General features: G+C 55.6%; 1 protein-coding gene across 1 annotated transcript in view; it reads right to left on the reverse strand.

The window, feature by feature from the left end:
- The window catches only part of epha8 (EPH receptor A8), a 62124-nt gene that overhangs the window by 35009 nt on the left and 13695 nt on the right, over positions 1-13420 (reverse strand). Inside the window, exon 2 of the mRNA XM_031902521.1 lies at positions 7179-7243. Coding sequence (XP_031758381.1) covers positions 7179-7243 — 65 coding nt within the window. The remainder of the gene's footprint in view (positions 1-7178; positions 7244-13420) is intronic.

Genomic DNA, 13420 nt, shown 5'->3' on the forward strand with positions numbered 1-13420 from the left:
GGGGTCAGTGACCCCCATTTGGAAGCTGCAAAGAGGCAGAAGAGGTTGCTTAGAATTGGCTTTTCTATAAGATTCTAAAAATTAACTTAAAGGTTAACCTCCCCTTTAAAGGCAGATTGTTCTCTCACTCACTGACCCCTACTGGCGGGATAATTACCTGCAGCCGGTTGGTCCCTTCATGCCTGGAATGTTCCAAAAGCAGCATTTGGGGGGGGGGGGGGGGGAGAAGGTTTTGGAAGTAGGGACGGGGGGCACTCTGAGCCCCAAATTATTAACCCATCTCTGTTTCACCTACTGAGCCAATGGGAAGGCACAGAGACCCCTTCAGTTTCATGGCAGATAGGGTGCAGCTGTATAGGAGGGGGGGCAATAGGGTGCAGCTGTATAGGAGGGGGGGCAATAGGTGCAGCTGTATAGGAGGGGGGCAATAGGGTGCAGCTGTATAGGAGGGGGGCAATAGGGTGCAGCTGTATAGGAGGGGGGGCAATAGGGTGCAGCTGTATAGGAGGGGGGGCAATAGGGTGAGCTGTATAGGACGGGGGGGCAATAGGGTGCAGCTGTATAGGAGGGGGGGCAATAGGGTGCAGCTGTATAGGAGGGGGGGCAATAGGGTGCAGCTGTATAGGAGGGGGGCAGTAGGGTGCAGCTGTATAGGAGGGGGCAGTAGGGTGCAGCTGTATAGGAGGGGGCAATAGGGTGCAGCTGTATAGGGAGGGGGCAGTAGGGTGCAGCTATATAGGAGGGGGGGCAGTAGGGGTGTGCAGCTGTATAGGAGGGGGGGCAATAGGGTGCAGCTGTATAGGGAGGGGGCAATAGGGTGCAGCTGTATAGGGGGGGGCAGTAGGGTGCAGCTGTATAGGAGGGGGGCAGTAGGGTGCAGCTGTATAGGAGGGGGGCAATAGGGTGCAGCTGTATAGGAGGGGGGCAATAGGGTGCAGCTGTATAGGAGGGGGGGCAATAGGGTGCAGCTATATAGGAGGGGGCAGTAGGGTGCAGCTGTATAGGAGGGGGGCCAGTAGGGTGCAGCTGTATAGGAGGGGGCAGTAGGGTGCAGCTGTATAGGAGGGGGCAGTAGGGTGCAGCTGTATAGGAGGGGGGGCAATAGGGTGCATCTGTATAAGGAGGGGGGCAATAGGGTGCAGCTGTATAGGAGGGGGGGCAAGTAGGGTGCAGCTGTATAGGAGGGGGGCAGTAGGGTGCAGCTGTATAGGAGGGGGCAGTAGGGTGCAGCTGTATAGGAGGGGGCAATAGGGTGCAGCTGTATAGGAGGGGGGCAATAGGGTGCATCTCTATAGGAGGGGGGGCAATAGGGTGCAGCTGTATAGGAGGGGGGGCAGTAGGGTGCAGCTGTATAGGAGGGGGGGCAGTAGGGTGCAGCTGTATGGAGGGGGGGCAGTAGGGCTGCAGCTGTATAGGAGGGGGCAGTAGGGTGCAGCTGTATAGGAGGGGGCAATAGGGTGCAGCTGTATAGGAGGGGGGCAATAGGGTGCATCTCTATAGGAGGGGGGCAATAGGGTGCAGCTGTATAGGGAGGGGGGCAGTAGGGTGCAGCTGTATAGGAGGGGGCAGTAGGGTGCAGCTGTATAGGAGGGGGGCAATAGGGTGCAGCTGTATAGGAGGGGGGGCAATAGGGTGCATCTCTATAGGTGAGGGGGGCAATAGGGTCCAGCTGTATAGGAGGGGGGGCAGTAGGGTGCAGCTGTATAGGAGGGGGGCAGTAGGGTGCAGCTGTATAGGGAGGGGGCAATAGGGTGCATCTGTATAGGAGGGGGGCAGTAGGGTGCAGCTGTATAGGAGGGGGGCAATAGGGTGCATCTGTATAGGAGGGGGGCAATAGGGTGCAGCTGTATAGGAGGGGGGGCAATAGGGTGCAGCTATATAGGAGGGGGGCAATAGGGTGCATCTGTATAGGAGGGGGGGCAATAGGGTGCAGCTGTATAGGAGGGGGCAATAGGGTGCAGCTGTATAGGAGGGGGGCAATAGGGTGCATCTGTATAGGAGGGGGGGCAATAGGGTGCAGCTGTAATAGGAGGGGGGCAATAGGGTGCAGCTGTACAGGAGGGGGGGCAATTTAATGGCAGATCTGGGTCCTGTCATGTGACCAGCACCAGTGATACCCCATAGGCACGTGGCAGAACCCACCAGTTATTCCCTTTCACTTTATTTATTGGGGGGCAGTTCAGCCCCCGGAAGGAGCAGAAAGGTGGGAAAGAAATGTTATCATTTTCCGCTCTAAAGGCAAAGCTAATCCCTCCGCAGGAAATTAAATCTTAGCAAAGAAAATCCATCGAACGTTATTGGACTCATAAAGCTGGAAATAACGAAGGCTAGTGGCTAATTACCCACACGGAGGGTTCATGGGACCGCCCCCGATAATGAGAATTCTAACATAGGGTGTCATAGTGTCTGAGACTGAGAGACCCCCCAAGCCTTGTCCCTGATTGACTGGCTATTTGGCCAATGATATGCCTCCGTGTCACAGCCCACCCACTAATGCCACTGACCCATCCCTGCATATCGGCCCATTCGGCTGGGCCCTTGGTTCTGGTCTCATTGGGACCCAACACTATAGAGGGCCTTCCGGTCCAATCACAATCCTGCGGCTCTTGTATAAAGAAGACGTCACCCCCATATCAGCAATGTGGCCGAGGGATTCGGGGGGGGGGCTACTAAATCTGCTCTGCAATTTGGGTGGACCGTTACCTTTCCCAACAGGCGTCCGTGGTTCCCCTGATTAGGGGAAAATAAAAGGGGCAGATTGGCGACCCGTCGTTTCTTGGCCTCCATGTTGGTGAATAGTGGGGGGTTTAGTGGGGGGGGGGGAGGGAGGGGGGGGGTTAGTGGGGGGGGGGGGGGTGGGGGGGAAAGGGGGGGGGGGGGGTTACGTGGGGTTTAGGTGGGGGAGGGTGGGGCGGGGCGGGGGCGGGGGGGGTGGGGGGGGGGTGGGGTGATGGGGGGTCGGAAGCGCGGAAGGGGGGAGGATGGGGGCGGTGGGTGGGGAGAGGGTTGGGGGGGGGGGGTGGGGGGGGGAGGGGGGGGGGGGGGTGGGCGGGGGGGGGGGGAGGGGACGGGGCGGGGGGGGGTGGGGGGTGAAGGGGGGGGGGAAAGATCAATGATGGGGGAGCACCTGAGGAGGAATATATGGACATAAGGAACTTTAACCTGTCCCGTTAATCTCTGTCTCAGTGCCCCCGAGCCCCGGCTCCCTCTGGTCAGTGCCCGCCTCCCTCTTGCTTTCAGTGCCCCCCTCCCCATCTGCGGAGTCAGTGCCCCATGCCATTCCATTCCTCCCCCCTGATGCGCCAGTGCCCCTTCACTCACCCTCTTGTACAAGATGCCGCCCTCCCATTCTCTGTCAGTGCCTTCCCAGTCCCCTCTGTCAGTGCCCCGCCGACTCCCGACTCTGCTCAGTGGCCAGTCCCCTCCGCCTCTGTCAGGCCCCCTCACCTCTGTCAGTGGCCCCCCTCCTCTGTCAGGCCCCCCCTCCTTCTGAGGGCTATGGTCCTATGGGGTCCAATATTGGGTCACTGTCTATGGGGGCAAACTGGGGCACTTGTGTGTGGGGGCACTGTCTATGGGGGGTGCTGTCTATTGGCCATTTGGGGCACTATTTTAAAAAAATAATTTAAAAAAAGAGATTAGGGGGTGTCAAAAATTTTTTTTTGGCCGTGCTGGAGGCGTGCGCGCAAGTCTTTTGGTCTCTCTTTTTCATTTTTTCAAATGTTGGGAGCTATGTATTAACCGGTGTGGCCCAGAATACCGAACTATAGCATAGTCGGTAGGTGAAGGATGCAATCTGTAAACACGCCCTCGCGTGTGTTCCCCCTCGGCACATTCTTCCACAGCTTCAAAATAACAGGCAAAGTGCCGGGATCCCAATAGGAAACTCTCACAATGAGAGACTGGAGTCAGAGAGCATTCTGGGTAATGTGCGGCTTCTGCCCGTGTCTAGTAGTGTATTGGGATCTATTTACTGACTGATATGAGCGGCTCCTACATGAACTTTCCAGCAGGGAATTGGTGAGTCTGTATGACAGTAGCAGAGCCACATGAAATTCAGGCTTGTGTTCATGGGGCCCCTATATAAATAACTGAATTGGGCCCCTGTGGGGGCCTTGCACTTGCCCAGTCTAATCCCCCGGGACCAGGGAGTCGGTTTCCGGCAGTGGAACGGAGGCAGGTGGTTCTGGTGTCGGCGCTGGTTCTGTTTCAGCTTTGCCCCAAACCATGGCTAATAATGGCATTAATGTCGCTCTGATTGCCTTTACTGCCAGGGCTGCAGAGCCATCGCCGGAAGGGATCCCAAAGGGGAAATATTTGAGGGTTTAATTACAGACATTTTTAAGCCCGAGGCCGGTTCTGCCCAAAGCTCTGATCCAAACGAGAGATGGACGGGGTCACAAGTTTAACGTTCCCTCCTGTTTAATTAGTCCGGCCCGGGAAATGCCAATTACCTGCAGCCGACTGACCCATTGGGCCCAGGGGACTTGGGATCGGCCTCGCTCAGCAGCCGAGGGGCCAATCACGTGCCCAGCACAACTATATATAGGCCCTGATTGGATCTCTGGCCCATTGGCTGCAACAGAACATTATTAGTGAGTCCCCAGGAACAGCCAATCAGATTGTGCAACTGTGGGTCATGGAGGGGTCTCCGAATGGGCAAACACAGCAAAATCTGCCCCTTCAGCTTCCTACCCCCCGGGGCTATAATGCCGGGCAACATGGTTCCTTTCCCTCAGTACAACCCTGACCCAGGCCTGGCAGCATAATATCTGTATAAATGGGGGGACGGGGGCAGCATAATATCATATAAAATGGGGGACCCCCGGGGGCGGGGCCCCACGCGAGATAATATCTGTATAAATGGGGGAGGGGGCAGCATAATATCTGTATAAATGGGGGGACGGGGGCAGCATAATATGCCTGTATAAGGGGGACGGGGCAGCAATATATCTGTATAAATGGCGGGGAGGGGCAATAATATCCTGTATATAATGGGGGGACGGGGAGCAGCATAATGATCTGTATAAATGGGGGGGGAGCGGGGGCAGCATAATGATCTGTATAATGGGGGACGGGGCAAGCATAATATCTGTATGAGAATGGGGGGACTACGGGGGGTGGGATAATGGATCCTGTATAAATGGGGGAACATGGCGAAGGGACGGGGGTGGGATAATAATTCCTGTATAAATGGGCGGGACAGGGAGGGACGGGGCAGGATAATATGAACTTATAAATGGGGGGGACAGGCGGAGGGAAACGGGGTGGAAATGATCTGTATAAGAGGGGGGACAGTGGAGGACGGGGGTGGGATAAATATCTGTATAAAAAGTTTGGGGGACAGGGAGGGACGGGGGCGGGATTAATGATCTGTATAAAATGGGGGGACAGGGAGGGACGGGGGTGGCGGGATAATGCATCTTGTATAAGATTGGGGCGACAGGCTGAGGGACGGGGAGTGGGATAATGATCTGTAATAAATGGGGGTACAGGAGGGATGGGGGTGGGATATATGATCTGTATAAATGGGGGGACAGGGAGGGATGGGGTGGGATAATGATCTGTATAAATGGGTGGACGGGGAGGATGGGGGTGGGATAGATGAATCGTATAAATGGGGGACGGGGAAGGTGGGGGTGGGGAATAATGATCTGTATAAATGGGGGGGACGGGGGTGGGATAAGAGTCTACAAATGGGGGTACAGGGAAGGGATGGGGGTGGGATAAATGATCCTGTAGTAATGGGGGACGGGAGGAACGGGGGTGGGATAAATGAATCTGATAATGGGGGGACAGGGCACATAAATCTGTAAATTGGGGGGACGGGGGCAGCAATAAATCTTGTATAAATGGGGGGGACGGGGGCGAAAATGATGCTGTATATAATGGGGGGACGGGGAGGACGGGGGTGGCCGATAGAGAACTGTATGAAGACTGGGGGGGACAGGGAGGACGGGTGCGTGGGAATGATCCTGTATAAATGGGGGACAGGGAGGGGTGGGGTGGGATATGATGCTGTATAAAGGGCGGGACATGCGGAGGTGACGGGGGTGGCAATAAGTGATCTGTATAAATGGGGGGACAGGAGGGACGGGGGTGGGATAAATGATCTTAAAATGGGGGGACAGGGAGGGACGGGGATGGGATATGGAGATCTGTATAAATGGGGGGACAGGGAGGGACGGGGTGGGATATATGATCTGTATTAAATGGGGGAAACAGGAGGGACGGGGGCCGGGATATATGATCTGTATAAAATGGGGGCAGGGTGGGAGGGGAGGGGTCGGGAATAATGATCTGTATACAAGGGGGGACAGGAGGATGGGGTGGATAATTGATCTGTATAACATGGGGGACGGGGAGCGGAATGGGGGTGGAAGATGATCCTGTAGTAATAATGGGGGGGTACGGGGAGCGGGGGAGGGGGATATGATATGAGTCTGTATAAAATGGGGGGGATCTGGGGTGGGACGAAGGCTATGATTACATAGCTAAATGGGGGCGGACAGGGAGGATGGGGTGGGATAAAGATCTGTATGAAATGGGGGACGGGGAGGACGGGGGGGATAATATAATCTGTATAAATGGGGACAGGGGCAAGCCAAATAATCTGTAAGAGATGGGGGGTATGACGGGGGCAGCTAGATATCGTGTATAAATGAGGGGGAGACGGGGGCGGGCAATAGATGATCGTATAATATGGGGGACGGGGAGGGACGGGGGGTGGCTATAGAATGATCTGTATAAATGGGGGGACGGGGAGGGACGGGGGTGGGATAATGATCTGTATAAATGGGGGGGACGGGAGGGTACGGGGTGGGATAATGACGTAATTAAAGTGGCTGGAAAGGCGAGGGACGGGGTGGCATAAGTGATCCTGTAAAATGGGGGGAACGGGGAGGAGGACGGGGGTGGGGATGAATGATCGTGTATAAATGGGGAGGACAGGTGGAGGCGACGGAGGGTGGGATATATTGATCTGTATAAATGTGGGGGACAGGGATGGATGGGAGGGTAGGATAATGATCTGTAAGAATGTGGGGACAGGGAGGACGGGGGTGGCATAAGGATCTGTATAAATGGGGGGGAAGGGAGGGACGGGGGTGGCATAATGATCTGTATAAATGGGGGGCCAATCGAATGGAAAGGGAAGTCGGGTACGTTCGGGTACTTACCCCGTGTGGGGGGTAGGTGAGCCAGCCCCAGTCCCCGGGAATTGTAGCCGTTTCTAACAAATTCACTGAAAAACAAAGAAATTGAATGAGGGAAAAAGAGAAACTTTTCCCTTTTACTTACTGTACATGTAAATGGGGGCTCGGCGGGGGGAACTGGGGGGCCGAGAGATCCTTAGGGGCAGACAGCGCCCCATCTGTAGGTTCCGGGGGAGCTGCCTGGGGCATCTGTAGGTTCCGGGGGAGCTGCCTGGGGCATCTGAAGGTTCCGGGGGAGCTGCCTGGGGCATCTGTAAGTTCCGGGGGAACTGCCTGGGGCATCTGTAGGTTCCGGGGGAGCTGCCTGGGGCAATCTGTAGGTTTCCGGGGGAAGCTGCCTGGGGGCATCTGTAGGTTCCGGGGGAGCTGGCCAGTGGGGCATCTGTAAGGTGTCGCGGGGAGCTGCCTGGGGCATCTGTAGGTTCCGGGGGAGCTGCCTGGGGCATCTGTAGGTTCCGGGGGAGCTGCCTGGGGCATCTGTAGGTTCCGGGGGAGCTGCCTGGGGCATCTGAAGGTTCCGGGGGAGCTGCCTGGGGCATCTGTAGGTTCCGGGGGAGCTGCCCTGGGGGCATCTGAAGTTCCGGGGGCCTGCCTGGGGCATCTGCTAGGTTCCGGGGGAGCTGCCTGGGGCAATCTGTAGCTTCGGGGAGCTGCCTGGGGGCATCTGAAGGTTCGCGGGGGAACTGCCTGGCGGCATCTGTAGGTTTCCGGGGGAGCTGCCTGGGCATCTGTAGGTTCCGGGGGACTGCCTGGGGCATCTGAAGGGCCGGGGGGAGCTGCCGTGGGGCAAATCTGTAAGTTCCGGGGGAACTGCCTGGGGGCATCTGTAGGTGTCCGGGAGGGAGCTGCCTGGGCCCATCTTAGTTTCCCGGGGAGGCTGCCTGGGCAAATCTGTAGGTTCCGGGGGAGCTGCCTGGGGCATCTGTAGGTTCCGGGGGAGCTGCCTGGGGGCAGCTGGTAGGTTCCCGGGGGAGCTCCGGGGCATCTGTAGGATCGGGGAGAGCTGCGCTGGGCATCTGAAAGGTTCCGGGGAAGCTGCCTGGGCATCTGAAGGTTCCGGGGAGGCTGCCTGGTGGCATCTGTATGGTTCCGGGGAGCTGCCTGGGGCCTGAAGCCGGGGGAGCTGCCTGGGGCATCTGTAGGTTCTGGGGGAGCTGCCTGGGGCATCTGTAGGTTCCGGGGGAGCTGCCTGGGGCATCTGTAGGTTCCGGGGGAGCTTCAGGTTCTGGGGGTCCAGAAAGACCTGAGACTTGCCCAGGAATTGTACTGGTATCGGTTCTGAATCCCATCTCACAAGCCCCGGCCCCTTCCTATACTTTTCCACATTAGGTACCGGGGGCCCAACCCGCTGTGTATTGGGAATGTATGGGGCCCCCCCTTATACAGCCAAACGCTCGCAGCTCCCAGACCCCCTCCTCAGCCCCCTGTACCTGCCACCCCCCCGACATGACACCCCCGCCCCTTCCCTCACTTCAGCCCCTGTCCTGCCCCCGCCCCGACATTACAACCGCCGGCCCACCCCTCACTCAGCCCCTGTACCTGCCCCCCCCGACATTACTACCCCCGCCCCCCGCCTGCTCACTCAGCCCCTGTACCTGCCGCCCCCCGACATTACACCCCCTCACTCAGCCCCTGTACCTGCCCCCCCTGACATTACACCCCCGCCCCCACCCTCAACTCAGCCCCTGTACCTGCCCCCCCCGACATTACACCCCCGCCCCCTACCCCCTCAACTCAGACCCCTGTACCTGCCCCCCGCCAATGGCAAACCTGCATAAGCTAGCGAAACAATTAAAAAACCAAAAAAAAAACCCCCTCACTTCAGCACTGTACTGCCCCCCCCCCTCGGCATACAACCCCCCCACCCCCCCCCTTACTCAGCCTCCTGTACCTGCCCCCCCCCCCCCGACATTAACACCCCGCCCCCCACTCATCCCCTTAGCCTGCCCCCCCCCTCGCTCAGACAGGACTCAGACATCTTCCTATTTGCAAATTATTTCTGTTTCACCAAACTTGTCACCGCGGCGACACAATCCCTCCCCCTGCGTCTTCGCTCTTTCTGCACCCGCAGCACTTTCACTCCCCCCCCCACCCCCGGCGCAGCCAATGGGAGAACTGGCCCAGAATCACAAAGGGTTAAATGTCAGGGTTGGGGCTGGTCTCCTCAAACCAGCGCTAAATGGCTTATTAGCAAGGCAGGAAATATAGGGTTAATGAAAATATGGATCTCAGTACAAACTGATCCAAAAAGGGAAAAGAGCAAATTTGGTTACCCTGGGGAGGGGTAATGTTCTGTAGGGGGGGGTACTGATCCAAAGGGAAGAGCATTGTTTAACCTGGGGAGGGTAATGTTCTGTAGGGGGGGTACTGATCATAAGGGGAAAAAGAGCATTGTTACCTGGGGAGGGTAATGTTCTGTAAGGGGGGTACTGATCCAAAGGGGAAAGGCATTGTTAACCTGGGAGGGTTACAGTTTCTGTTGGGGGGTACTGATCTCAAAGGGGAAAGAGCTTGTACGCGTGGGGAGGGTAAGTTCGTAGGGGGTACTGATCCAAAGGGGAAAGAGCATTGTTACCTGGGGAGGGTAATGTTCTGTAGGGGGGGGTACTGACCCAAGGGGATAAGAGCAATTGTTACCTGGGAGGGTAAGTTCTGTAGGGGGGGGTACTGGCTCCAAAGGGAAAGAGCATGTTAACCTGGGAGGGTACTGTTTCGTAGGGGGTAACTGATCCATAAGGGGAAAGAAGCATTGTACCATGGGAGGGTACAAGTTTCTGTGGGGTACGATCCAAAGGGGAATAGAGCATTGTACCTGGGGGAGGGTAATGTTCTGCATACGGGGGGGGTACTGATCCAAAGGGAAAGAGCCAGTTACTGGGGAGGGTAATGTTCTGTAGGGGGGGGGTACTGATTCCAAAGGGGACGAGCATGTGTTACCTGGGAGGGTAAATGTTCTGTAGGCGGGGGGTCTGATACCAACAGGGGAAAAGAGCAATTGTTACCTTGGGGAGGGGTACAGTTCTGTGGGGGTACTGATCCAAAAAGGGGAAGAGCATTGTTACCGCTGGGGAGGTAATGTTCTGTAGGGGGGTACTGATCCAAAGGGAACAGAGCAATTGTTACCTGGGGAGGGTAATGTCTGTAGGGGGGGTACTGATCCAAAGGGGAAAGAGCATTGTTACCTGGGGAGGTAATGTTCGTAGGGGGGGGTACTGAATGCCAAAGGGGAAAGAGCATTGTACCTTGGGGATAGTAATGTTCTGTAGGGGGGGTACTGAATCCAAAGGGAAAGAAGCATTGTTACCTGGGAGGGTAATGTTATGATAGGGGGGGTACTGATTCCAAGGGGAAAAGAGCATTGTTACCTGGGGAGGGTAATGTTCTGTAGGGGGGTAACTGATCCAAAGGGGAAAGAGCATTGTTACCTGGGGAGGGTACAGTTCTGTTGGGGGGTACTGATCCAAAGGGGAAAGAGCATTGTTACCTGGGGAGGGTAATGTTCTGTAAGGGGGGTACTGATCCAAAGGGGAAAGAGCATTGTTACCTGGGGAGGGTAATGTTCTGTAGGGGGGGGTGGTACTGTTGGACTGAGGAGTTGCCCTGTGATACCTGGATATGGTACTGGAGTATTGTTACCCGGGGGGGGGGGGTAAACCGATACTTAGGCCCCTAATACCCAGGAAACATTCTGTAATAATGGCCAATCTGTGTAATGAACCAATCAGGGGGTGCTGAGCTGGCGTTGGGGGGCAACAGAACCGCCCCCTCCGGCCTCACTTTCTCTCCATTCAAACCTCAAAGGGGACTCAGGGGATTTGCGATTGGCTCGAATTCTTGTGGAACATTTCCCCTCACATTGATAGTCACCCCCTAACGGCCCAGTAACCCCCTAACAGCCCAATCACCCCCCCTAGTGGCCCAGTTACCCCCTAACGGCCCAGTCACCCCCCCTAGTGGCCCAGTCACCCCCTAACGGCCCAGTAACCCCCCCTAGTGGCCCAGTTACCCCCTAACGGCCCAGTCACCCCCCCTAGTGGCCCATCCACCCCCCTAACGGCCCAGTAACCCCCCTATGGCCCAGTCACCCCTACACATGCCCAATCAACCCCCTATGTGGCCCAGATTACCCCCGCTACGGCCCAGTCACCAGCCCCCCTAGTGGCCCATTACCTCCTAAACGGCCCAGTCACCCCCCTAGGGCCCCAGTCACCCCCTACAGGCACAGTAACACCCCTAAACAGCCCAAGTCACTCCCCCTAGTGGCCCAGTTATGAACCCCTAACGCCTCAGTGCCAACCCCCCCTAGTCGGCCCAGTCACCCCCTAACGGCCCCGTTTACCCCCTACGGCCCAATGCACCCCCGCCCTAGTTTGGCCCAGTTACCCCCTAACGCCCCAGTCACCCCCCTAGTGGCCCAGTCCACGCCCCTAAGGCCCAAGTCACCCCACCGTATGGCCCAGTCCATCGCCTAACGGCCCAGTCACCCCCTAGAGGCCCAGTCATCCCCCCCTACGTGGCCGCATCACCCCTAACGGCCCCATCAACACCCAATCAGCGTCAGTCACCGCCCCTAACGCCCAGTCACCCCCCTAGTGGCCAGTCACCCATAACGGTACTGAGTATTTCTCCCCTCTCTGTATAGGCGATACTGAGTATCTCTCCCTCTCTGTAAACAGTACTGAGTATCTCTCCTCTCTGCTGTAATTAGACGGTCACTGAGGTATCTCCTCTGTAAACGTACTGAGTATGCTCTCCCTCTCTGTTTAACAGTACTGAGTATTCTCTCCCTCTCTCTGTCAACGGTACTGAGTATGGCTCTCCCCTCCTGTAAACGGTACTGATATCTCTCACCTCTCATGTATAACAGTACTGAGTATCTCCCCCTCTACTGTATATACAAGTACTGAGTATCTCCCTCTCTCTGTATAAACGGTACTGAGTATCCTCCCTCTCTGAATAACAGTACTGAGTATCTCTCCTCTCCTCTGTATAACGTAACGAGTTCTCCCTCTCGTATAGATCAGTACTGAGATCTCTCCTCTCTCTGTAAACGTACTGAGAATCTCTTCCTCTTCTGTATACACAGTACTGAGTAGCTCCCCCTCTCTGTATATACGTACTGAGTATTCTCACCTCCTCCTGAACGTACTGAGTCTCTCCCTCCTGTATAACGGGTACTGAGTATTTCTCCCCTCCTCTTAAACGGTATGAGTACTCCCCTCTCTGTATAGCGTACTGAGTATCCTCTCTCTTCTCTCTGTATAACGGTAACTCGAGTAATCTCTCCCCCTCTGAAGAACGGTAACTTGGAGTGATCTCCCCACCTCACTCTGTATAACAATGTACTGAGTATCTCCCCTCTCTGTAATAACGGTACTGAAGTATCTCCCCTTCTGTAACGTACTGAGTAGCTCTCCTCTCTCTGTATGAACGGTACTTGATATCTCTCCCCTCTCTGTTATAAAGTCACATGAAGTAAATCTCTCCCCTCTCTGTTAACAGTACTGAGTATCTCGCCCTCTCTGTATAACGGTACTGAGTATACCTCCCCTCTCTGTATAACGGTACTGAGTACCTCATCTGTAGTAACGGTACATTGGAGAGTATCTCCCCTCTCTGATAAGGACTTGAGTAGCTCCCCTCTCTGATGAACGGTACTGAGTAAATCTCCCCTTTCGCTCGTATAACAGTACTGAGTATCTCTCTCTCTCTGTATAAACGGTACTGAGTATCTCCCTCTCTGTATTACCAGTACGGTATCTCTCCTCTCTGTATAACGGTACACTGAGTAATTCTCCCCATCTTCTTGATAACAGTACTGAGTATCTCTCCTCTCTCTGTTATAAGAGTTACTGAGCATATCTCCCCTCTCTGTATTAACGGTACTGAAGTATCTCCCCTCTCGTAAACAGTACTGAGTATCCCTCCTGCTCCTGTATAACGACTGGAGTATCTCTGCCCTCTCTGTCTAACAGTACTGAGTACTCCCCCTCGTATAACGGTTGAGTAATCTCCCTCTTCTGTATAGACGGTACTGAGTATGCTCCCTCTCTGTTAGACGGTAATAGAATTACTCCCCTCTTCTGTATAAAAGGTAACTGAGTATCTCTTTCTCCTCTCTGTAAGAGCGGTAACTGAGTATTCTCCCTCTCTGTAAAACGGTAACTGAGTATCTCCTCCCCTCTCTGTATAACGGTATACTGGAG

Source organism: Xenopus tropicalis, chromosome 5, assembly GCF_000004195.4.
Source record: "Xenopus tropicalis strain Nigerian chromosome 5, UCB_Xtro_10.0, whole genome shotgun sequence".
NCBI classification, from domain to species: Eukaryota; Metazoa; Chordata; class Amphibia; order Anura; family Pipidae; genus Xenopus; species Xenopus tropicalis.